At 60.5% G+C, this 23129-nt stretch overlaps 2 protein-coding genes across 2 annotated transcripts in view; both read right to left on the bottom strand.

The window, feature by feature from the left end:
* Nucleotides 1-7875, bottom strand: part of KIF21B (kinesin family member 21B) — a 41055-nt gene extending 33180 nt beyond the window's left edge. The window contains exon 1 of the mRNA XM_061185248.1: nucleotides 7832-7875. Coding sequence (XP_061041231.1) covers nucleotides 7832-7872 — 41 coding nt within the window. The 5' untranslated portion in view covers nucleotides 7873-7875. The remainder of the gene's footprint in view (nucleotides 1-7831) is intronic.
* A 13569-nt stretch (nucleotides 7876-21444) lies between these two features.
* The window catches only part of CACNA1S (calcium voltage-gated channel subunit alpha1 S), a 64933-nt gene continuing 63248 nt past the window's right edge, over nucleotides 21445-23129 (bottom strand). The window contains exons 41-44 of the mRNA XM_061185247.1: nucleotides 22917-23002; nucleotides 22121-22212; nucleotides 21814-21942; nucleotides 21445-21696 (exon numbers count right to left, since the gene is read on the bottom strand). Coding sequence (XP_061041230.1) covers nucleotides 21445-21696; nucleotides 21814-21942; nucleotides 22121-22212; nucleotides 22917-23002 — 559 coding nt within the window. The remainder of the gene's footprint in view (nucleotides 21697-21813; nucleotides 21943-22120; nucleotides 22213-22916; nucleotides 23003-23129) is intronic.

Raw genomic sequence — 23129 nt, 5'->3', positions numbered from 1 at the left:
GATGAGGCCGCCGGGCTCTTTCCCCTCGAAGAAGTCCTACTTTTCTCCAAGAGGTAACAGGCTGTGATATTAAAATAACCAAGAACTGTTGCAGAATCCTAGAAAATTCTTACAGCTGTGGTGTATGGTCTGATTCCTGACACCCTTTTTTGCTGGTACCTGGAACCCCATTACATCTCTGCTGACTCAATTCCCCAGTAGGTAATAACCCGGCACTTAGGGAGCAAGATGCCTCTTTGCTGGTCGCTGTACCTACCACACTTTGCATACGTTGTAAGGAGGGTATCGCTCCCCGCCCCCCGCCCCAATTTACAAATGAGGGCTCAGAGAGAAATTAACGCAGCTCAAGGTCACATAGCTAACTAGTAACAACGTCTTCTAGGACGACCACCTTTCCTGGCTGTGGGCCTGAAGATTCAGTGCAGAAGGAGGGAGAACCAGCCTGCATGCAGCTGCCCACCTGTGAGTAATGTCACTCTGGGGACTTCCAGGCTGGGAGACACCCTCTCAGGCCTCACCTGGAAGTCTTTGAGAAGAACCACAGACCCGGACTAGAATCTCCCCTCAGATGGCCACGGTCGCCCATGTAACTAGTCCCTTTGGAAAAAGCCCCAGGGATATAAGCCTACCTGCTCTTCTCTCCTTCAGGACCCCCTAACACCTTTCTGGAACCCTGAATAGGAGCCTCTGGGCAGGCGGGACAGCCCAGGGAGGCCCAGAGAAGTAAGGACGCCCAGCGCCCCGTCTCGGGGTGTGCTGCTCCCAAGATTGCCCAGATTTCATGGCCTCCCCTCCTCAGGCCAGCCCACAGTCGGCATGCCTGGCTTCATCTGGGGCTGGGCTGTCGTGGCCTCCGTTGTGGAAGTGTGGGGGGAGGGCAGGGGACACCGAGAGGAGCCCCAGGACCTCCTGTCTGCCTGGCACACCAAATCACTCACCCATGCCATGACCTGCCAGGGATCAGCTTGTCCCCATCAGTGACAGAGCGAGACCAAAGGGGAAACCAGCTACAGCGGGAGGGATTCAGATAAGCTGGCAGAAGGAACTTCCTGCCTGCAAAGGCTGTGGATCCCTGGGAAGGGGAGCCTGGGAGGCTGTGCAATCTTCCTCCTCTGGAATCATGGTCACTGATACCACCCAAGCCTCATCTGATAAGGACAGTACCTACTATCTTTTGAGAACCTATGTGTGGAGCTCCTTTACATGCATGAACACATGTCATGTGTAAAGACCCCTCTTTACTGAGGCTCAGAAAGGAGAATCTGAACAAGCCTGAAGTCACACACTCCTAATGGTGGCGGTGAAATTCAAACCAAGCCTGACTGTGCCCAGTCTGGCCTCACCCTCTAAGCAGCCCTGGCGCGGAGAGAGGTGGGCTGGAGAAAGATGATCCTGCTGACAGCTGCCAGCAGGGCTGAGAGCTGTCTGCTGGGGAAGCATTTCCCCATTTTGTAGTGAAGAAAGCCAAGGCCTGGGCAGGGGAAGCAGGGGGCCGAGGACGCAGAAGGCTGCTTCCCTGCATGAGCACGGCGCCCACCTCCCTCCGTGGCAGAAAGAGGACGCCCGCACCCACTTTACCAGGCGTCCTCTCCTCCCCCTCCTCCTCCCACCGTGGCAGCCTGCCAGCTCTGGGAAGGCGGCTGGAAGCAAAATCCCTGCTCTCTCAGGGGAGTCTGGCTCCCAGACACCCGGGGGGGCTTTAGCCGACTTAGTGCAGAGAAAGCGTCTTCCCCTGGGGGCCAGTCCTCTCTGAAGCAGGGTGGCAGGTCCAGCCTGGGGTGCTGGCCCTTTCAGCTGCAGGGGTGCAGTGTGGGGAGCCCCGTGACAGCCAGAGGGCCCAGGTGTCCTCCCACCGGCCCTTCTCCTGGCCTCCCAGACCCTCCCCAGCCCAGCCTTCCTGAGGCTGCCGCAGGGAAAGGACTGGCTCTGAACCCCCAAACAAGAAGGCTTTGTACGGCGGGGTCAAAGGGCATGGGTTTACAGGGCTCAGCCTGATGAAAGGGGTCTGTCAGTCCCCTCTGCCTACTTGTGCCCTCACACATCTTCCCGGGGGCACAGGGAGCGGTGCAGACACTCAGAGGGAAGCTACAGGAGACCTGGGGTTCAGCACACTGACCCTACTCCCTCCTGAGGATGCCCTTAACCTCTCTCTCTCTCTCTCTCTGTTCATCCCAGGGTTCTGGCCACTGACTTCTGAGGAATGCCCGGACAGGCCGTCCAATGGGGGAGGGCGCGGGGAGTCTTATCCACAACCCCCCAGGGCATCGGGATCTCAGCTGGGCCCAGGCACCCCCAGAATGGCCGAAGCAGGCACGGGGGAGGAAGCAGGCGGGCAGAGGGGCTGGGAGGGCAGGAGCTGGAGCGAGGAGGGGCCGAGGGCGGCCAGTCCCGATCCTGAGCTTCAGAGGCCCCTGCCTGCTGTTGGCCACGCGAGCCTGCAGGCCTGTGAGCCTATGAGCAGCAGCTCAGGGCCTGGCAAGAGGGCGTTCCCAGCTCAGGGAAGCCCGCTCAGCTGTGCTCCGGCATCCCGGGGCATCTGGCAGAGGTTTCCCATGACCTCCCAGGAGACGCGGCAGAGCCCAGAGCTGTGCCGGCATCTGCATCTGGTGGGGGACAGCTCAGTGGGGACTGGGCCCTGGGGACACTCCCCTGCTGAGGAATGCACAGCAACAGGCGCCTGGTCTGAGCCTCTCCCCACCCCGCTGGCCCTGGTCCCCAGCCGCCCTGCCAGGCTCTCCTCGGGGCACCTTAACTCCAGCCTCAGGAAGGACCAGTCCGGCCTAGAGGAAGGACTGGTGGCCTCTGCCACCACTCTGATGGCGGGCTTCTGCCAAGGATGGCAGAGGGATAGGGGCTCAGGCATCTGGGGGTCTGGGGATGGGGAACCGTGGCCCTCCATCCCTTCCACTCCCAGAGCAGCCGAGGGGAGAGAGGGAGTGCTCCCAAGGACAGGACACTGCCGCCAACAGTGCTGCCCCCTGCTGTGGGCTCCGTGGCCCCTGCCACTGAGCTCCACCGCCCCATCCCCCTGGGACAGAGAATTAGCCCCCGGGGTCAAGGCCGACCATCCCAGCCCACTCCCCGCCCCAGCAGGAGGCCTCCTCCCCTCCCGAGCCCAGCAGCCTCTCAGGGCCCCCGCCTCCTCCTAAGGAGCTGCTTGTCTAGAGGTTAAAGGAGAGAGACAGGAGCCCAAGGACACTTGGGGTGGGGGTGGGTATAGAGGGAGCAAGAGGAGACTTGGCTGTCCTGGAACTTCCCTAGAGGGTGGCGAGGTGGCACTCAGGCAGGAAAACAAATTCCAGGGGCAGCTGCGTGTATCTCAGGAAAGGGAGAAGGGGGGCTCCCACCCAGTGGTGGTGGGGGAGAAACTCCCCCAAACTAGGAGCACGTGGGGACAGGCAGCCCACAGAGAAGGCCCAGCCGGCCTCACCCGCCACATCTACACAGCCCTGTGTGCCTCCCCGAGTACCTTCCCACGTTCGCGGTCACGGCCATGACGTGCGGAAAGGGCTGGAGGAAACGGAGGCACAGAGGTGCCCAGAAAGAGCTAATTAGCAGCCGGACGAGGAGGCCACGTGGAGCAGTGAGAAGCACGTGCTTGGAAGCAAGGCTGCCCTGGGCTCAAATTCAGACGCCTCCATTTACTGCTGTGAGCCTGTGCCCATCTATACGATGGGCATGACATCCGTCACCTCGCGGGCTCCCGTGGGACAGCGCAGGCGTGACACCTGGTGCTCAGTGAGCATGCAGGAAATGGCAGCGCCCAGCCCCTCCCTGCTCAGTCCTTCCATCACAGCGAGCTTCCTGCAATCAATCATCAATCAATCGATCCAAGGGCTCGAGGTGAATTCCTCTTTTTACCTACCAGTCACTGTAGCTTAACCCAGAGAGACACCGCTTAGATACACTTTAAGGGCTTATTTTTAAAACATTTTATTCACACTTAGCTTCTCAAGAGTCACCCTTTAAGGACCGGCCACCTTCTACTGCATCCAAACCGCTCCTCTTCACAAATGGCCAAGCCAGAACAAAGCGCTGATCCCATTCTACAGTGGGTAAAACTGAGGCCCAGAAGGAGAAACAGAAATGGGGCCCCATGACCCAGCCAGTAACCGACTTCGTGGGCCCCAGCCCTACCCTCTGCCCCCAGAGCTGTAGGAATAAGGGTGCCAGGCACATGTCACCTCAGCCACTTCCTCAGCCCCCGCCCCACCCCCCTCTATGAGGTCTTCAAAAGCTGAGAGCCAATCAGGCAGGCTGGCTGGGGCGGGGTGGTGGGCACACTTCCGGGGCCTGCGGTTACTACACTGCACTTCCTGGTGATGACGTAAGCCTTATTTCTGCAGCAGAAGCCCGCCACCAAGACTCTCAGGTCTCCACTGGCCACAGGAGGCCCTGCCTGGGCCTCAGTTTCCCAGGTCTGTGAACTGGACAGCAGGGGCCACAGAGGGCACTGGTTGGCCCTGACTGGCCTTGGACTCCGCCAGAGTGGGGGCAGGGGGCGGGGAAGGGGGGCTGTGAAGGCACGGCATCCCCACCCTCACTCAGTTTTTTCTGTCTTCAGTGTATTTGTCCCAAACCACCAATTCTCTTGATTCAAAATTTAGACAGACACTGACTAAGACTTCAGAGGAGCCTGGATCCAGGGGAATAACTGCAGCTAGAGAACCCGAGGGAGAGAGCAGGAGTGCCATCTGACTGTCCCTGGGCCCCTGGCTGGTGCTTCCCATCCCCTTTCCAGCCCCTGCCTGACCCTGCAGTGTCCAGGGATGGATGTGGAACCGGCAGAGCCCCCATCCCCACCCTAGCAGACTAAGGAAGGAAGCTTAAGGAAACCAGGCAAAGATAAGGGGGAAGGAGGTTAGGCCACACTGAGGGCTCCCCTCGGGCTGGGGGCTCAGAGCTGGGGGCTTGAAAGGGTCTTAAATAAATGCACCACGTGACTTGGTTTCCTTCCCCAATCTCAACTTTGCCAACTGGCATTTCTTAACAGCCACCCCTTCCCCTTCTCCCCCCACTAGTCAGGCCTATATTTCTGCAGCCTGGGGCAGGTCAGCTCTCCCCAGCATCCCCTCCAAACCCCGGCCCCAGGTAGAAGCGGGCCCCTAGGCCAGCCTCGGAGCTGAGGAGCTGAGAGAGTCCTTATCGTACGAGGGGATTTATGGATAAACGTATCACGGGGTAGGCTGGAGGGGCTGGCCTGGGAGTCTCGGGGCAGAGTTCAGGGGCAGATGGGCCAGACCCCAGGGTGGCCTGGGGTGGGGCTTTGGGGTCTGCTCACACGTACACCTGCTCCCCTTATCCCACAGCCCCAGGTCCTGAAAGTTGCCTCCTCTGGCTCTGCACCCCCTTGGCCTTCCCCATGGCTCCGCAGACAAGCCAGCTCTGATCCTCATCTGGAGAGATTACAGGGCCAAGAGCCCTGGGCCTGGCACTTCTTACCTAGTCTAGCAGCTCCCGGACCTCCACCCTTACACATACACACACACCCGCCCCCAGACCAAGTCTGTCTCTTTCCCGGCCTCCCTGTCTCAAGAGTGGGACCCAGGGCTTGCCTTTAGTTATTCTCAGTTAGATATAAGAAAGGGTTTCCAAAAAGACAGCTCGGCGCGCTGCTGGGCTAGGCTCTTGGCAATTCCAAATCCTTCTTGGCTCTTCCCAGCAATGCTCTACGCTACTCCAGCCCACCACCCAGTCCTTTAAGTGGGACAAGCGATTGCCGAGGGTGGGGATGGGGGGTTGAAGGGGACCCCAAAGCCCGGAGAATTCTCCCCTACAGCCCCCCAGTGGCACCATCTGCTCCCCGTCCCAGCCCCAGCCCAAGCCAGGTCCTGTCCTCAGCTTTCTGATTAGAAACTGGGCTCTGTCCAGGCATTGTCTGCCCTCCACGGCCAGCTGCGCACTGAGGTCTGGCGTGTGCCTGGCTGGGCGCTTGGGCTGCGGTGGGAGGGGAGGAGTGGGTGGGGCCTTCACCTGCCAGGAGGCCCTGAAAGCCCGGCTCTTCTGATGCTCAAATCTCCCCACCCCTCCATCCAGATCAGCAACAGAGGCAAGGAGTGGGGGCGTCCGGCTCCCCCCAGGGCAATCTCCGTGGAAGCAGAGATGACGCCTGTCACGGGCAGAAGCCGGAGCAGTGGGCAGGCACGATGCCCTCCGGGCGGGAAGGGTCCCAGGAACTTCTGGCGGTGGTGGGAAGGGAACACCAGCTCTTCCACACTCTGCACAAGGCGCCAAGGCCATGGGCTTTCCCACATCTTACCCTGCCCCAGTCTAGCCTGGGGGCCTGCTGGGGCGGGGGGGGGGGTGGGGGGTGGGGGGGGCTTTGTTTGGCTCTCTCGGGTAAGATGGAGTCTAAAGGAAAGCCCCCTGGGAGGGGCACCCCAAGTCCCCTCCTTCCCAGCCCCGGTTCACAGTTTCCTTTTATGATGCACCCAGACTCTTCCACTCTGCTGCAGCTGTCTTATTTACATTTCCCACTCCCACACGCCCACCCACACCGTGCCCTCGCCCTCGCCCCCCAGAGGATCCTGCTGCACAGTCAGCCACGCAGCAGCCTGGCCCCGCCCAGCTGGCCCACCAGGCACCTTTGGGGCTCCTCTTTGTCTCAGGCCGTCTGGGGCCAACAGGTCTGTGCCCAGTGATGCTCTGAGTGCAGCCGGGAACGTGGGGGGAGGGCACCTCGGTCTCCCTCCCTCAACCCCAGAGCTGTGATCAGCCGTCCCCTGACCACCTCCAGGCTGCAGAGGGCTGGCCAGGTGGCTGGTGGGGGGGGTGACGGCACCTCTCCTGGGGTGTTTTCCATAATCATCTCTGAGTGACTGCCCTGGAATCCTGGAATCTGGGTCATCTACAACCCAGGGAAACCAGAGACCTGCTCAGACCCACCCTAGACCTGGACTCAGACTCCCACCCCCATCACACAGGGCTGAATGATGTCCTCCACCATCCCTTCATTGGTGACCAGTCCCAGACTGGCACTCTCCCACCATCAGACCCCCTCAAAGAGAAAAGCCCAAATCAAAAACGTAGGGGTGACGTGGCATGAAGTGTCCCCACCCAACACAAAGCCCCGCACCTCCAGGTGCCCTGTCCTCTGCCCACCTCACTTCTGCCTCTATGTCCCTTCAAGTCCCAGGTAAGTCCATGCGACCCTGCCCCGCTCAGTTCTGTCTGAAGGCCTGAGGATGGGCATCAGCGTCACAGCATCCTGCCCTCTCAGAGGTAGAACCTCGGAGACACCCCATTCTCCCTCCCCAGACCCAGCCCCTCTTGGGACAGGGCCGGCAGGGTTCTCTCCAAAGCGGCGGACTCCCCAAGGAGGGCCAAGGCCCCATCCCAGCCCTTCCATTCGTGCAGCACTCGATCTTTGTCTGCGGAACCGGCCCGGGGGCGACGTGCTGCCTCCCCAGCTGGACCAAGAGCGCAGGACCAGCCGGCTAGGGTGGATGCAGGGAAATTTCCCCCCATCCAATGTGCCCGCATGAGACAGCAGCCCGTGGGGAGGCGAAGAGGAAACACACAGACGCTCCGGCCTGGGCCAGGGCTGGGTGTGAAATACCGGATTTCCTTGTTTATTCGATTTTCTGATCATTAAGGGCTCCCAAGAGGGGCCCGAAATTACCACCCAGACAAAGCCACCTCCAGCCGCCCGCGGGGCCGCCGATCCCTGCGGGGGCCGGGCCAGCACGCGGCGCCCTCCAGCCTGGCCAGCCCGACCTCCGCGGACGCCGACTGCGGGTCGAGCGGCTCCCCGGGACCCCCGGACCCCCGCCCCGCGCCCACGCGAGACAAAGCCGAGTCCTCCGCGCACGCGCCCCGCCGCCCGTCCTACCTGACAGCCACCTTGACGCAGCAGTCCCCCTGGCCCGCCATGGTGCTCCGGCGCCGGGTCCCGCGTCGATCAGGGGCGGGGGCCTGGGGGCCAATGCCCCGGGCGGCGGCTGCGGCTGCGGCTGCGAGAGGCGGGGGCGCGGGCGCTGCGGACGGAGGCTGCGGCGGCTGGAGGTGACATGCTCGCGGGCGGCCGGCGGAGGGCTCACCCGCGGCCGGCGGAGGACCCCCGGGGCCGGGCCCGCGCGCCCCCTCGAGCCATTGGGCGGCGCCGCGGAGCCAGCTGACAGCCCGGGCGCGACCCGCTCCCCACGGCGCGGCTCCCGCGCGCGCACCTCCAGCCCGCAGCGCCTCCCGCCGCCGCACGAACAAAGGGGGCGGGGGCCGGCCCCGCGGAGGCTCCGCCCCCGAACCAGTCCCGGCTCCGCCCCTAGCTCCGCCCCCGAGCCTGCTGCACCAATCGAAGGCCCGAGCCGGCAGCAGGGGCGGGGCGGAAGCCTTTAAAGGAACCCCTCACCTCATGTCCACGCGTTTGCTGGGGGCCTGGCCGGGTGGCCTGGGGGGCACGGAGGGACGCGGGCCGAGGAGCTGACCGCACCGGAGCCTCGGACCCCGGAGCCGCAGACCCTCAGCCTCGGTGGGACCCCAGCCCATTAATGCGGAAGCCGGGACGCAGAGAGGGGAACTACCGAGGTTACACAGGAGTTAGTGGCTAAGCCAGGGTAAGAACCCGGGTCTCTGGGCCCAGCGCTTCTCTGCAAAGGGTCCCACAGCGCCTGGCGGTTTGTATTCTGAAAGCGCCGGGAAAGCCTCCCTTCTGCATTTATTCCAGTGAATTTGCCAACCTTTATAGAGGGGGATTCTTGCTAATGTCTAACTAAAATTCCCTCCACCTACACACTGCAGCGTTTTAAAGTTCATCTTTGGGTTGATCCCCGGCCAGACGGCCCCTCCCTTCTGTGAGACCACGGAGGCTCCAGTGACCTTTGTGACCCACAGATGACCCCTCTCCCCGCCTGGCTCACACTGCTTGTTGTGGCCGTGGGGGCAGAGGGTCCATGTGGGAGGCCTGAGCTGCCCCAGGGAGACGGGGAACAAAGCGGGCACTCAGCTCCGGGCACCTGGGTAGAGGTTGTGCGGAGGTGAGTGGGAAGGGGGTGTGGAGAGCAGCTGCCTTCGTTTGGGTATAAAGGACAAGGGGAGCCCTGGGAACTTGAAACACGGGGCAGTGATGGAGGTGGCCAGTGCCGTGGGAAGTCACAGTGGCCTTTCCAGTCTCTCTGCCCTCCATCTGAGCCCGGCCCCTTCTCCCTGCCCCCCAGCTCTCAACATTGGGGCCATTCACGGGGCCTCTCACCAGCTGCCCTCCCCCTCCCACTTCAACCAGCTCCCTCCCTGGAAAGAGCCCAAGAGGAGGACACAGCTGCAGCTCCAGATGTGGAAGGAGCGCTCTGGGGGGGCGGGGGGGCAGCGGGGGAGGAAGGGGAGTCTGACTCCAAGCCTCTTGCGTCACCCACAGATGATGAAACCATGCCAGAGATTTTGGAAAGGGTATGGGTTAGGGGCTGAGGATGCATCTTTGGTGCCATCCCCCTTTCTTTCCCTCCCCCACCCAACCCACAGATAACTGCTCCGTCCGTAGCCCAGATCCCAGTTTGGTTTGACCTACTATGGTCAAACCAAAAAATAAAGATAATTTCTAGGGCACATTTCAAGGGCAAATCAACACCCCCTACTCGCTACCCAGTCCTGATGGAAAAGAGCAGCACCCCCAGCAGTGCCTCAGGGTGGAGGAGGGGCAGGGGAATGGGGGAGGTCCCAGGGTGGGGGGGGGATCCTGCACCTTTCACTAGCATTTGAACCTAGAGGAAGGTCTTTCTGGGGCCAGTAGGTTACTCCTGCCAGAGCAGGAGGCCAGCAGAGTGCTGAGGAGTGAGATCCTGCACATTCTCTTCCAACCAAGATAAGGTGGGAAGGAGACTAACATTTAGGGGCCAACTACACAAACGAGGTACTTTACATGCGTGTTCTCATTTCATGCTCATCACCTTGTGAGCTAGGCTTTATTCTTTTTCAGTTTTGCCGGCAGGGACACTGAGTCTCACCCAGCATATAAGCAACAGACCCAGGATCTGACCTCATGCGTCCGGTTCCAGGCTCCCAGATCACCTCCGAGCAGCTGCCCAGGGAGCACAGCTCCCCAGCTTGTGTTCCAGGCTTGTGCTCTCGGATGACAACGTTGCATTTTGCAAAGCTGCTCTCCTGCCCACCAGACTCTGGGCTTCTCCGGGGCCCGACTCTGGTTTCCTGCCTCCAGAGGTCCCCTCTGACTTCCGAGAGTAGGTGACCTTCTGACTCACAGCTTCACTGCTGGGAAATGGCGCCAGAGCCGCTGTCTGCCCCCCCCCCCACCCTCCATCCCTCCAGGTCACGGGGTGTCGAGCCAGGAGGAGCAGGGAGGCACATGGGATGGAAAGTCGGGCCTCCTAGAGGTCAGGGCCTCGGGGCGGCTCCCTCCTGGGCCACAGGGAGCAACAGGGCAGCTAGATGTCCAGACTCCTGGAGCTGCTGTCCCAAGGCGAGGAGGTCAGATGGGGATCCAAGGAGTAGTAAAGAGGCCTAAACCACAGCCTAGGCAGATTTAGTTAGAGGGTCCAGGGAAGCCTAGGATGGCGCCTGCCCTCTTAGTGGGTGTCCAGCCTCAGCACAGCCCTGCTTCCTCCTCAGGTGTGTTCTCACCCCACCCCCTCCTCCCACTGCCCCTCTTTCCTTCCCTCCTTCCCAAACCCTGAGGCTTCTCCGTATCAGCTGCGGTTGGGCCTCAGCTCTTGTCCCGAGCCGAGGCCCTCCCCCAGGCGTCTTGGGCCTCCATCATCTCTCCTGACGGGAGCGGTGGGCGTCTGGGCAGATGGGACCCTGGCGAGTTGTGAGGGGAGCTCCGCGGCAGGAGGCTCCCATGCTACTGCGGTGACAATACTCCGGCAGCACCTGGGGGCAGCCATCTGGCCCAGATCTCTCAGGTCGGCCTGGTTCTCAGCTGCAACCCTACAGTAACAAATCAGAACACCTAAGAGATACCCTTAGGCCCTGAACTTGAGTCCCGTTCTGTGGTTCTTCTTTAGCATTAGCACCAGGCACTGGCATTTGGAGGAAGTATCTGAGCGTTGACCTGGAGTTCTGGGGGTGTGGGATACAGAGCTTCCGGCCTCCAGCTGCAGCCCCCAGCCTTGCCCAGCTGGGTTCCTGGGAGATCAGGCCTTAGCCCACCCTGCTGGCAAGTGGCCCAGCCGGAGACAGAGCCCAGTCCTGCTCGCCAGCAGGAGCTCCGAACCCCAGAGAGGGCCTACTGGGGTGCAAACGTGGGGACCTCTGCTCAGCGAGGGCACAGCCTGACTTCCTCTGTTATGGAAAGAGACAGACTTAGCCATAGAGGAAACCAGAATTTGTTATAAATAGCAAGAAAGAGAGAACTGCTGTGGATTACATATCCGACAGTCTTTTTAAAAAACAACAACAGCACACTATTTTTGGTTTCAGATGTTGATGAGGGTTTAATACGCCACGTAACCTCAAATACGGGATCTTCGTCCATTCTTCTCTGCAGTGCTTTCTAATACAGTGTTAGAGCCAAAGGCGGGAGCAGATGTGGGCAGCCTCAGTGTCCCAGAATCCTAGAGTCCCTAAGGTCATCTAGTTCAACAGCGTCATCTTCAGGTGAGGAAACTGAGGCCCAGAGAGGTGAAGAAACTTGTCCAGAGTCACACAGTAAGCCTCTGAGCTGGCACTAAAAGCCCCAGAGGGGGCAGTTTCCACCACAGCGTGATAGGACCCGAAGGCCGAACGCCCGAGCCTGGGCTGTGTGTGAGCTCATGATTTGCGTAAAAGTAAAGTCTGCACAAAATAACAGAAGACAGTCCAGAAGCCGGAGTCAGAGATATCTGGGTTCAGGTCCAGCTCTGCCACTTGAAGCTGTGTGACCTGGGCGAGTTCCCTAACCTCAAAACGAGGACGGTCACACCCGCCTCATCGTGGTCTATTATGAGGCCAAAAAGGGGTAACCTGGGTGGAGCGCCCAGCCCAAGGCCCTGCACAGGATAGAAATGAATTTCCTTCATTTCCCGTAGAATCTCCATCCCTTCTTTTATGCGCCCCTGTCCTCTGACTGGACAGAGGGCGAATTTGTCATAAAGACTGACAGGAAGTCAGAGATGAGTGTGGGTGAGGCTGGGAGCAGGGGGTGTGGCGGTGAGGTCTGCCCACCCAAGGGGGTCCTTGTTGATCTGGGAGGGGGAGAGTTTCCAGCCTCTGCAGGCTGCTCGGTGGAGGGGCCCCGGGAGCCAGGTACGTGTCTGCAGAGGTGGGAGACCCCTGCAGAGCATGTATGCCCCGGGGCTCAGCCTCCCTGGGGGCCACCTGGAGGAGCTTCTGAATTTCATTTTACTCGCCCCAGGGCTACCCTGTGCCTGGGGTGTTACATGTGTTTTTTATAATCCTCACAACAGTCTGTGAGGCAAATACTGTCATTGTCCTCATTTTGCAGAAGAGGAAATGGGCTCAGAGGTCACTTGGCTGGGGTCGTGGTCATTAGCGCCTCCACCAAATATTTCCGGCCCTCTGCCTCTGGCACAGGGCAGGCTGGCATGTCCTCACTCTGGTGTTAGCCGTGGCCCTGTGACTTCCTTTGACCAATGAAATGTGAGCAGAACTCACATGTATCACTTGTAGGTGGAAGCTTTCTGCGCCCCTGGCCCTGCACACAAGTTGATGTTGTTTAGAGTGTACGCGAGGAATGAACTTTCATTGTGTTGAGCCACTGAAATTACGAGCCTGTGTGTTACCTTGGCAAAGCCCACCCTACCCGAACTGATGTCCTTAGTAAGGCGCAGAGCCAGAATTCTGGTCTGGAAAGATGCCTGAGGGCCCAGAGCCTCCCAGGATTCTAGCTGCCCACCTCGGACTCACAGATGCCCCTTTGGGCTTCTGGTCTCCGTGCTGCATGGAGCCTTGTGGGCAGGTAGAAGGGGGTAGCAGCCTCTCTGCTCCACCTGTCTCCACCCCCCATGATGTCTGCAGATTGCTGGCTCCTGGGGACTCACCAAAGGAGCGTGGTTTCCCATCCACCTCTGGCCGGCTGTGCTGAGCATCCCTCAGCAGTCCTCAGGGACCACTAAGAAAAGCAATTAGAAAAATCCCAGGGCCTTTCAGTGCCACTGCCCATTGCCTGCCAAGGAACGGTCGTGGAGGTGGGTGTCGGGACACACCTGTGCTAACCCCCAGCTCAAAGCCTGGCCCTGCTCAAGTCACTCTTTCTCTCGGCACTCACTGAAATAGGGCTGCCGCAGAGGGTTGGGTAACTGCCCAGAGACCCCAGACAGATCCAACTTCCCAGAGGCAACGTACCAACAGCTGCCATTTCTGAAAGTGGTGCCTGGTGCCGTGCAGAGCGCTTCAGATCTGGGCTGTCCTGTACGGCTCACGGCGCCCCGAGGAGCTGGGAGCAGCTATCATCCCCGTAAAATGAAGGACACCGAGAGTTGCCCAAGGTCGCACCACAAGTGGCAGAGCGGGGTTCAAACCCAAGCAAGCTGGTTTCCTGCTTCCTCCTGAGTCGGATCCCTGTGGAGGCAAAGGATGGTGGGGCCTCGGCAGGGACAGTGAGGAGAGGGTCCTAGGAAGCCACCTGCTGCAAAGACTCGGATGTGGATGTTCTAGCAGCTTTTTGCGGCCCCAGACTGGGATGAAAGGGTGAATGTGGAGTATCGTACAATGGACGCTACTCAGCAATGAAAGGGACAGGACCATCGGTACACGATAGGGCGCGGATGGACCTCAGAATAACTGTGCTGAGTGGCAGACGCCAGCCCCAGAAGAGCCCGTGCCTTGTATGTCCACTGAGGTGGAAATCTAGAAAATGCAACCCGAGCCATCGAGCGGCCCAGCGGGTGCCTGGTTGGGGGAGGGTCTCGAACAGAGTCGGGAGGGGCAGTGGAGGGGTCACCAACAGGCACCGAGAAATCATGGGGGTGGTGGACATAGCTTTTATCCTGGTGGTGCTGGCAGCTCCACGGGGGTAGACATTTTTCAGAAACAATCCAGCTGTGTATTTTGATTATGTTCAGTTTATTATAAGTTAATTATCACTCAACAAATGATTTTAAAAGAGGTCATTTGCTCTAACTTCATTGCTCACACAGAGGTGCAGAGCGGCTGGTGACTTACCCGGGTCACTAGGACAGTCCCCTGGAGTCCTGGCCACCTAAAGTTTAGCTGAGCCCTCTGCCTGGCCCCATGTGGCCTGTGGGCTCACTGAGGGTCCCGCTCCGGCAAAAGGAGGATAGTGGTGGGGAATTAGGAGCACAGAGAGGGAAGGCGGATGCACAGAAGGAGGGTGGACACCAGCCAGGAGCCGCGCTGGGGGAGCCAGAGACGAGGTGGCGCCACAGGCCTGGGGACCCGGAGACAGGAGGCGAGGGGGTGGAGCCCCCCCGCCCCACCTGGTGAGGAGGGGGAGAGGCCCCTAGCCAGGGCCCCAGAGGAGCCATCCCCCTCCCGCTTCCTCTCGTGAAATTAACAGATAACCCCACCCTGCCTGGTAGCTATTGATTTCTGTCCCGGAGGGAGCATCCTTTCCTTGGGTTTTAATAGATACTTGCTTCACCCAAAAGCTGCAGAGCCAGTGGCCAGCAAAGGAGCATTTAACACATTAAAAATAGGAGGAGAGGGAGGCGGTGGAGGGCGATCACACAGGGTTAACCTCTGAAGTGCCAGCTCGCCAAACATGCAGCCAGATTGAGGGTTCTGTGGACAGTCTTGAGTGCCAGCACCCCAGGTGGTATGTGTGCTCAATCTCACGGGACAATTTTAGGGGAATTTCAAAGGCCCTTTGACCGTGACAGCCTGCATCAGCCTGAGGTGAAATTATCTCTGGAGTCCCTGGCCGGGGGGGGGGGGGGGGGGGGGCCACCCCCCCATTCCTGACCCCGGTACCAGTTGACAGTGGGGACTCTTTGCCTTGAGGGAATTAGGGAGGAGGGAGGCTGTCTTTGACTTCCAAACTGGGTTGGAGGATCCCAGGAGAAGGCCCGCCCTGGGCGGAGGGAGTTCTAAGTCAGGACCTGAACTAGCACGAATGCGGAGGGGAGGGGCACCCAGGTCTGCCTCCCACCCCATCCCAGCCCCAGGCCAGACTGATGAGCGCGCCTAGGTCTGGCAGAGGAGGGGGTGGGCTCCCGGAGAGACAGTTGAACTCACAGTGCCTGGTGCAGAAGCCACTGGGCCCTCCTGCAGACACTCCTCCTGGTCCCCTCTCAGAGGGGGCCCCTCAGGGGTGACAGGTGCTGGGAGCGCCCCCCTCAGTTTGGGCCTGCACGCTGCCCGAGAACAGCCCTGACCTGGCGCCCACCTTGTGAGACTCTCCCAACCCATGTGTGTGATCAGGACATCAGGACACATATAAACAGCCCCCAAACGAAAGGCGGGGTTCTGCTCCCCAGAGGGGCAGGGGCGGGCTTGTGGTGCTGGGCAGTGGGGAAACCCACCCTCATTGTAGTAGGTTAAATATCATCAGACTGCCGATTTGTAGACAAAAGGGGTAGAATATTGGCAATTTCAAACGATTCCATCTAATGCCCGTTGTTTAGCAATTTACTTAGTGTGTCTCTGGCGTTTGCCCTTCCCCCCCCCACCCCTCTTCCTTTCTTCCTTCCTTCCTTTTTTCCCTGCTGGGGATACAAAGTTGATAAAGAAATCTACTACCTTTGGGAAACACTGTATACTTGGAATAAACAAGCTGTAACCTCCTAGTTATGATACAATGTAATAAGTGCTACAGTAAAAGTGAGTGCTAAGAGTTATCAACTGAATAAAAAGCACACGACGTGAGAGCTGTGAGTTCAGTTTTGTTTGGGGACTTACTGAGGACTACAGCCCAGGAGACAGGCTCTCGGTAGCTCTGAGGAGCTATTGCAAAGAGGTAAGGGGGGAGTCAGCATATACGTGATTTGGAGAAGGGGTACGTGCACTCAAGCACACCTCTCGGTAAGGGGCTACTCATCACCAGGAGCGGGTGTTTCCAATGATGATTTTAGTGCTTCTCTAGGTATGAGAAGATGCAAGAAATTGGGCTCATCAAATCTGAAACTATGTAACTCTCCGAAGGCCTGTTCAGCCGGTTTCTCACAAAGCACAGAGAGCCTCATTCCTCATCGCTCTGACCTCCTTTCAGGGGGTGTCGAAGGTCGGCGATGCAGCGTCAGTGACTTCATTCTTGTGGAACCGGGTGGCGAGTGGCCTTCTCTAGTTGGCAGAGTTTCCTGGGGCCATCAGAGGGGCCCGGCTGAGACGGAGGACGGAGGGCTACCGGGTGCAGAGAGGTGCTGGGCGCGTTGGGCTGCATGGGCTTGGACGGGCGCTTGGCAGGATGTGGGAAGGGGCTTGGGCCAGATCAGTAGAGGACGAGGTGGGGTTGGGTCAGGGATTGTCCTGCGATCCTCCTGATAATACGGGGTGCCAGCAGCTCAAGAGTACCGTCCAGGCCCCTGTTGGACACCTGGCCTCACTGCTTCTCAGTGGGTAATTCACTTGGCTTTTCCCGGAATGGGCTCAACAGCAATACCCACTTCCTGGATGGTGTTGCAAAGGCTAAATGTGATATTGCGTCCGTCAGGCATGGCATGAACCGGCCTTGATGATGTCAGCTATTATCATTCTCTGCATGAGGACACCGCTGGTGGAGATATTTTAAAGGACCCACGACTAGAAGTGGGCTGGGCTGGGTCTGCAGGTCTCACTGGCCTCCTTCTGGAACCGGGCTCCTCGCACGGACTCGGACGCTGGGCTCCACGGCGCTTTCCTCCTCTGGGTCTTGGTTTCCTTTCGTAACATGGTGGAATCTCCTCTGCTGATCATTTTATTTTAACAAACAGCCCTCAGCTCTCCCTCCTCTGAATCCTCCAAATCCCCGCATCTGACCCTCCACGTGCTGCTCTGACATCCTAGCGTTTTGAATTCGTGTTCGACACCAGAATTATTATTTTGCCCTGTGTATTTATGGCAGGCTTCTTTTTAAATGCTTCTGTTCCCTGGCTTGCTAAACTGGATTTACGTTCCATTTAGGAGACGGCAGTATGGCACAGGAAAAAGAAGCAATGGGATTAGAAAGCTTGGGGACAAATCCAGCCCTGCCCCTTCCAGCTGGGAGGCCCTGCCTCTCAGTCGCCTCATCAGTAAAACGGCAGCAGGAACCTTGGTGAAGCGGGGAGTGTCACTTGCCACCATAAGCTGTCAGGCCCAAGGCAGGAGTGACGTGTTACTGGGATCAGATGCCAGAAAATGGGTCAAGGTTAGCTCTGGGTTGTCAGTGCCTTTTCTAGTGACCTGTGGAGCCGACCTCCACACCCGAGGGCTACGGCTAAGAATTGCAGGGCCTGTGGGAGGACCAGGCCTGATGCTGAGACGCTGGGCTGAGAGCCGAGCTGCCCGGCATCCTGTGAGACACTCAGCCTCCTGCCATCGTAACCTCTGGCTTTTTCTGCACCCAGCGTCCAACAGAATCCAAACAGCAGCTGCACCCCTTCCAAGGTCACTTTCACACCTGCCAGCAGCCTGCAAGTAGGAGTTTATCCCCATTTTACAGAAGGAGGAGCAGAAGCTTGAAAGGGTGTGTGAGCGCCTAACATCGGAGCATGGAGGCAGGTGGAGGGACTCGGGGCCGCACGGGTCCAGCTCCAAGGCTGTGCTCCTTCACCTTGCCGAGGGCAGCCATACCCCTGCTTCAGGAACCTCTCGGCCCCATCAAGAGCTGGGCCTGGAAACGCACTGGGACCACAGCTGGGGTGCCTCCCCGCTCTGAGGAGGGCCTGGAACGGAGCCCAGCCTCCTTGGTCCAGAGATGCTCCAACTGAGCTCTGCACCTTCCAGAAGGCAGGGATGGCTCCCCTGGTCCCCGCACCAGGCATGAGGCTCAGTGCCCACCCCTCCCCCAAGCTGCGCCCCACCCCCTCTGGCAGATTCCCCCCGCCCCCCGCCCCCAGCAGCGGGATCCCAAGTCTGCAGGGAACTGGCCAAGAGAAGCTAGGCGTGCAGCAGACAGCACCCTGGCCAGTGCCCCCAGGCGACAGAAGGTGGCCCACCAGCCCCTCTGGACACCGGCTCTGTAGGATGGCCCGGCTGACAGGAGGGGACTGCCTGCTCCCCCCATGGCCCCCGGCCCTCAGCCTTCCACACCCGTGTTCCTTTTGTACTTTATCTGAGTGGCCTGGCGGCCCTCTATGGAGAAACCCACCGATTATTTGAAGGGGAGCTGGGGAGAGGCAAGATTTTGTACGTTCTGACAAATTAGAATGTCCTGCACGTTGCAGAGAAAACTGCCTGAACTTTCAGAAAGGGTGAGAGCTGGAAGGTTCCTCAGCGCCCGTGTGCACGTGTACACCTGTCACGTGGGCTGGGAGGCCCGGCACAGACGTGCCAAATGGCGCAGCCACTAGGGCTGTGGGGCTGGAGCCACGTCACCTGAGCTGAATCCTGCCTTGGCCCTCCTACCCACTGCGGGGCCTTGGGCACGTTACCTGTCCTCTCCGTGTCATACTTGCAAAAGGAGGATGATACTTCCTTGGTATCAAGAGGATTAAATAATTAATCTATGCAGAAGGCTTGGAGTAGGGCTTGCTGTATTGTTGGTATTCTGTACATTGTTAGGTATTGATGTAAGATGCTCCGGTCCCACTTGTAAATGGAAACATCCTTCTATAGACTTTTGCAGTGTCCGAAGCCCTTTCACGTGTGCCCCAGGTTGTTTAGTTTTTCAGCCATGCTGCGAGGTGGATTATTTCAGCTCCCCGCCAAGAGGAGGCAGTGGAGGGGACAGTTTGAGCAGCTGGCTGGGTGGGGCTGAAACTGAGGAGTCAGCCTGCACCCCTGGAGGCCGATTCCTGCTGCCGCCTCCCCAGGGACTGGGCAGTGAGGGCGCGAGGCTGCAGCCCTGAGCAGGTGACCCTGGGCGGGAGGGCTGTCAGCCAGGGCAGGGCCACACTTCTCACCATTTCCCTGCATTTATCTGACAGTGATTGAGCCGCTCGCCTGTGTTGAAAAGTGCTCAGCTCTGGGGTTAAGGGCCAGCCTGGTGGACCTGCTCCTGCTTTTGTGGAACTCGGCCTCAGTCTGGTGTAAAATAAACGTCACGGAGCAGGGGTGACCCCGGCTGCGATGGGGAAACACACATGCCCCGTCGCTGTGCCACCTAGAGGGTTTGGGGGCATCCGGGGGATGCTTGCTGCAGGAAGTATTAGAGAAGCTGAGATGTGGAAGATGATGGCCAAGGGGCCCGTGGGGTTGAGGGTTCGGGAAGTTTCTCCCCAGGACAGCATGTGGCGCTCAGAGGGGCGGGCAGCTGCCCCCGGCTGGGCTGCAGGGGGCTGGGAGGGCGCGCAGGCTGGCATGAGGGCCGGGGCTGGGTCGGAGCTGCCTGTCAGCCCAGGCCAGGGTTCTGCACCGTATTCTGAGGGTTTGGGGGCCCTTAAGGGTTTTAAGTGGGGGGATAAGACAGCAGGTTTCTCTGTTTAGAAGGATCAGGGTCAGGCTGGGAGGAAGGGGGGTTGGTGCTGGGAGGCTGTTCTGAGGCACAATAGACAAGGCATGAAACGAGGACTGAGCGTCAGGAAAGTCACCATGGGGAGGGGACAGGTTTGAGAAATACTTGGAGGGGGAGTCCCCAGGGTACAGCGGGGGAAGGTAGGAGTTCAGACAACACTCAGACTCACGGGTTGAACAGGGAGTAGGGCCCTGAGGTCAGCAGGCTGCGGGGACGGGTGAGGAGGTCGACTTTGGACGCGATGTGCTTTTGGCACAAGTGGGACATTCGCAGAGCTGACGAGGAGAAGCAGCACAGGACCGGCGTTTGGAAGAGATGCGCCAGCTGCGCGGTGCGGATTATCAGCACTGCGTTAGGAGAGTGATGGGAGTGTCCGGGGGGGCTGAGCCCGCGGGAAGCAAGGATGCAGGACACAGAACCCTGAGGACACCCTCCCCGGAGAGGGGGCTGGCCTGGGGACAGGTCACAGGGAGGCTGCCGGAGGGAGCACGGGAAAGGGGAGGAAACTCGGGAGAGCCGAGGCCACAGGCCTTGCAGGAAGGAGGGAGAGGTGACGGCACCTCACGCGGGCTAGAAACCAGGTGAGCTGGGACTCCCAGCGTCTCAGAGCAGGGGCGGGGCAGAAGGCAGCCCACCGGGGCACCAGGCGGGCGTAGGGGAGGAGGAGCCGGCCCAGGTGAGAGGCGTGGTCCTCAGGAATGAAGTAACTAGGTGACAGGTGAGAGACAGGTAGACAGGTGAGAGACGGCAGGTAGACAACAGGTAGCTGGACCGCAGGGGGTGGCCAGGACAGACGTGCAGGTGGAGGAGGGCCGTGAGGAGGGGCGGACGGTGGCTGGGCTGGCCGAGAGGCTGGCTGCAGGAGGAGTGGCTCCCGCTGGGGTGGGGGGCGGGGCGGGGAGCGAGGGGCGCAGCGGGCTGTCCATCAGGCTGGTGACGGGAGCTGTGGGAGGATCTTCTGGGGGCATCTCTGTGCAGGAGGCAACAAAGCCTTGCTGAGGGTGGAGTGGGGGCGGGTTCCTGGTGCTGAGGTTTGAGGAGGAGGCGAGTGGAAATGGCTACTCTGACGGGGACCCCAGGTCTGCAGGGCACCGGGGGGGGTCATCCCCCTGCCCCGTGCGGCCCCCAGTCTGGGAGGCCGAGGACCCCTCCTGGGGGTTGCCAGGAGGTGCACGGGAGGCCAGTGGGAGAGCTGATCGTGGGGGGAGCGTCTGCCCAGGGAAGGGGGGAGGGCACCGGTGGGACCCCAGTGCTAACTCTGCCCCTGGCTGGCTGTGTGACACAGGCACGCGAGCCACCTCTCTGGGCCTCCAATGTGGCATCTTCAACATGAACTCTCCCGCTGCTTAGCGGGCTATGGGGAGAACGAGCGGGTACCGTGTGCGACGGTGCTCTGGGACTAGCCTGTGTCTGCAGCCGGCACGCAGGAGGGAGTGGGGGCCACAGCCCGTGCCTCATCCTGTTACTCACTGCTCCTCGGTGGCGGGGGGGCGGAGAGGAGGTGGGCACTGCGGGCCCTGCTCCCCCAGGCAGAGAGCAGGGCCCCCCTGAGGCTCTGGAGCTGGGCGGGCCGTGGACTCTGGCCAGGACGGTGGGGAAGGGTGGCTGCAGGGGACCTGCCCGGGGACGTCCAGGAGCACCGCCTCCTCCACGGTGGCCCCTCCGCTCCTGCAGGAGGACAATGCAGAGGGGCCTCCATGGAGCGGCGGGGGGCGGGTGCGGAGGGTGTAGAAGGGCCCCCAAAGGAGACGAGCAGAGACAGGTGCCCTGTCGCAGGCCTGGAGACTTTAATGTCCTGCTGGCACTGACCAGGCCTCTTTGAATGACCCCAGAAGCTCCATCCCATCATGCCTCTTGCTGGTGAGGAGAAGGGCCTGTCCATCTACCTCCTGACCTTGCGGGTGGTTCCTGTCTGTTTATCCGTCTAGCTGCTGAGACAGGGGGCTGCCGTGCTGGGCCAACCCTCCCGCGCCAGCCCCCCACCCTTGGCCATGCCGGCTCTAAGCCCAGGCTGACGCCCGTGGCCTTCACAATCTGTGGGGAATGAGGGTCTCCCGGGAGCCCTGATGCTGGTCGAGGCTTCCCAGGGAGGACCCGAGGCTCCAACACCCCCGGGCACTGGCCACACCCTCCAGGGTCTCTCGTCCCTTCAGAAGCTCGGCGGCTGCCACCTCCACTTCCTGCAGTTCCATCTGGCAGGCTTCCGCCAGGGTGTGGCCCGATGCCATGACGAATTTAGCATCAGCCGCCAAGGTGTCCAGGCCCCCTCGAACCAGAGCCTGCAGATGGGAGAGGCGGCCGAGTGGGTCTTCCCGTGGAGCCTCAGCCCCTCTCCACCCCAGGCCATTGCAGGACCACCCCGGGATGCAGTCCAGTGCCTTCCTAGCCCCCCTCACCTCTCGGATCAGCAGGGTCGTGGCTGGGGCCAGGCACCCGGGGGTACCATCCTCGGGGGGCACTTCCTCGGGCAGGGACCCTGGGGTGGGGCTCCTCTCCTCGGGCACCAGAGACTCTGTCCCCACAAGCTGTTCCAGGTGCACAGAAGCAAAGACCCCTCAGGAATGCCGGAGCCCACTGGGATCAGGAAGCCCCGGCTCTTCAGAGGGAGCCCCAGCCAAGACCCCCAGGAAGGGGAGGACCAGGGGTCCCGTCCCTTCTGCTGTTGAATTACCACTGCAAGCTCGCCGGCCTCTGGCCCATTACCTGGCAGGGGGCGGCAGGTGCCTGAGCTCCGGGTATCGCCCTCCAGGGCAGCTGTCCCTGCAGCCTCTCCCCATGGGACTTGCTGTGGGGTCCTGTGGGCCGAGGGCCAGAGGGGCTGCTGACTCCTGCTGGGAGCCCTGGGTTGACAGAGCTCCCCTTGGCCAGTCAGCCCCACCCTGAGATCCTCGGGGTCCTAGAGGGTGACACATGCCGAGGCCCAGCCCACCCCAGGCCGGGCAGGACTCCCCACTGCCCATCCCCCCAACTCTATGTGCCCTGGTCCCTGTCCTTTTGGGTTTGGGAGGGGATCAGGGCCAGAGCCTGACCAGCTTTGGCCAAGCTGATCTTGTGTTTGTGTGCGTGCGACTGTGCGTGTGTGTGTGTGTGTGTGTGTGTCTGTGTTGCGGAACACAACAAGCACCCTCGTCTCCTGTGAACTCCAGCCTCCTCAGGCCCCTACTGTCACACACAGCGGTCCAGGACCCACTGAGAGGCTGCCAGGTCATCTGCTGAAAGGCAGAGCTGAGGTGACAGTGTGTCCAGGGCTGTCTTCAGCCGGGGTGGAGGGGTACGAGCTTCCTGGTGTGCCAGGGAGGGCCCTTTCACCGTGTACCACCCACCCCCGGCTCCCTCAGTCACCTGGGTGGCCCCCTTCCTCTGCCTGGGTGAGCAGCTGGTTCCCATCGCCACAGGCTCCCAGCCCTCCCGGCCGCAGGTTCCCCAACTGGACGGAAGAGCGGCTCCCCAGGCCCTCCTGGGAGAAGGTCAGCCCCTCGGGAGCACAGGAGAGACTGACCCAGGGCCCCCTGGGGCCGGCCGGAGGCTCCTCCTCTGGCGGCAGGCATCTCTGTCTCCCCTGGGAGCTCCCCTTCAGAGTGGATGCTGAAATGGAAGCACAGCTGATGGGGCTACGGGCTCCCCCTTCTCTGCCCTCTGTGGTCCCCACACCCTTTCCCTCAGGGCCTAGGCCCATCGCTGTGGAGTGGCCAGCCTCCTCTCCTCCGATCTG

Source organism: Eubalaena glacialis, chromosome 3, assembly GCF_028564815.1.
Source record: "Eubalaena glacialis isolate mEubGla1 chromosome 3, mEubGla1.1.hap2.+ XY, whole genome shotgun sequence".
NCBI classification, from domain to species: domain Eukaryota; kingdom Metazoa; phylum Chordata; class Mammalia; order Artiodactyla; family Balaenidae; genus Eubalaena; species Eubalaena glacialis.
This window is presented reverse-complemented; position numbering and strand designations above follow the sequence as displayed.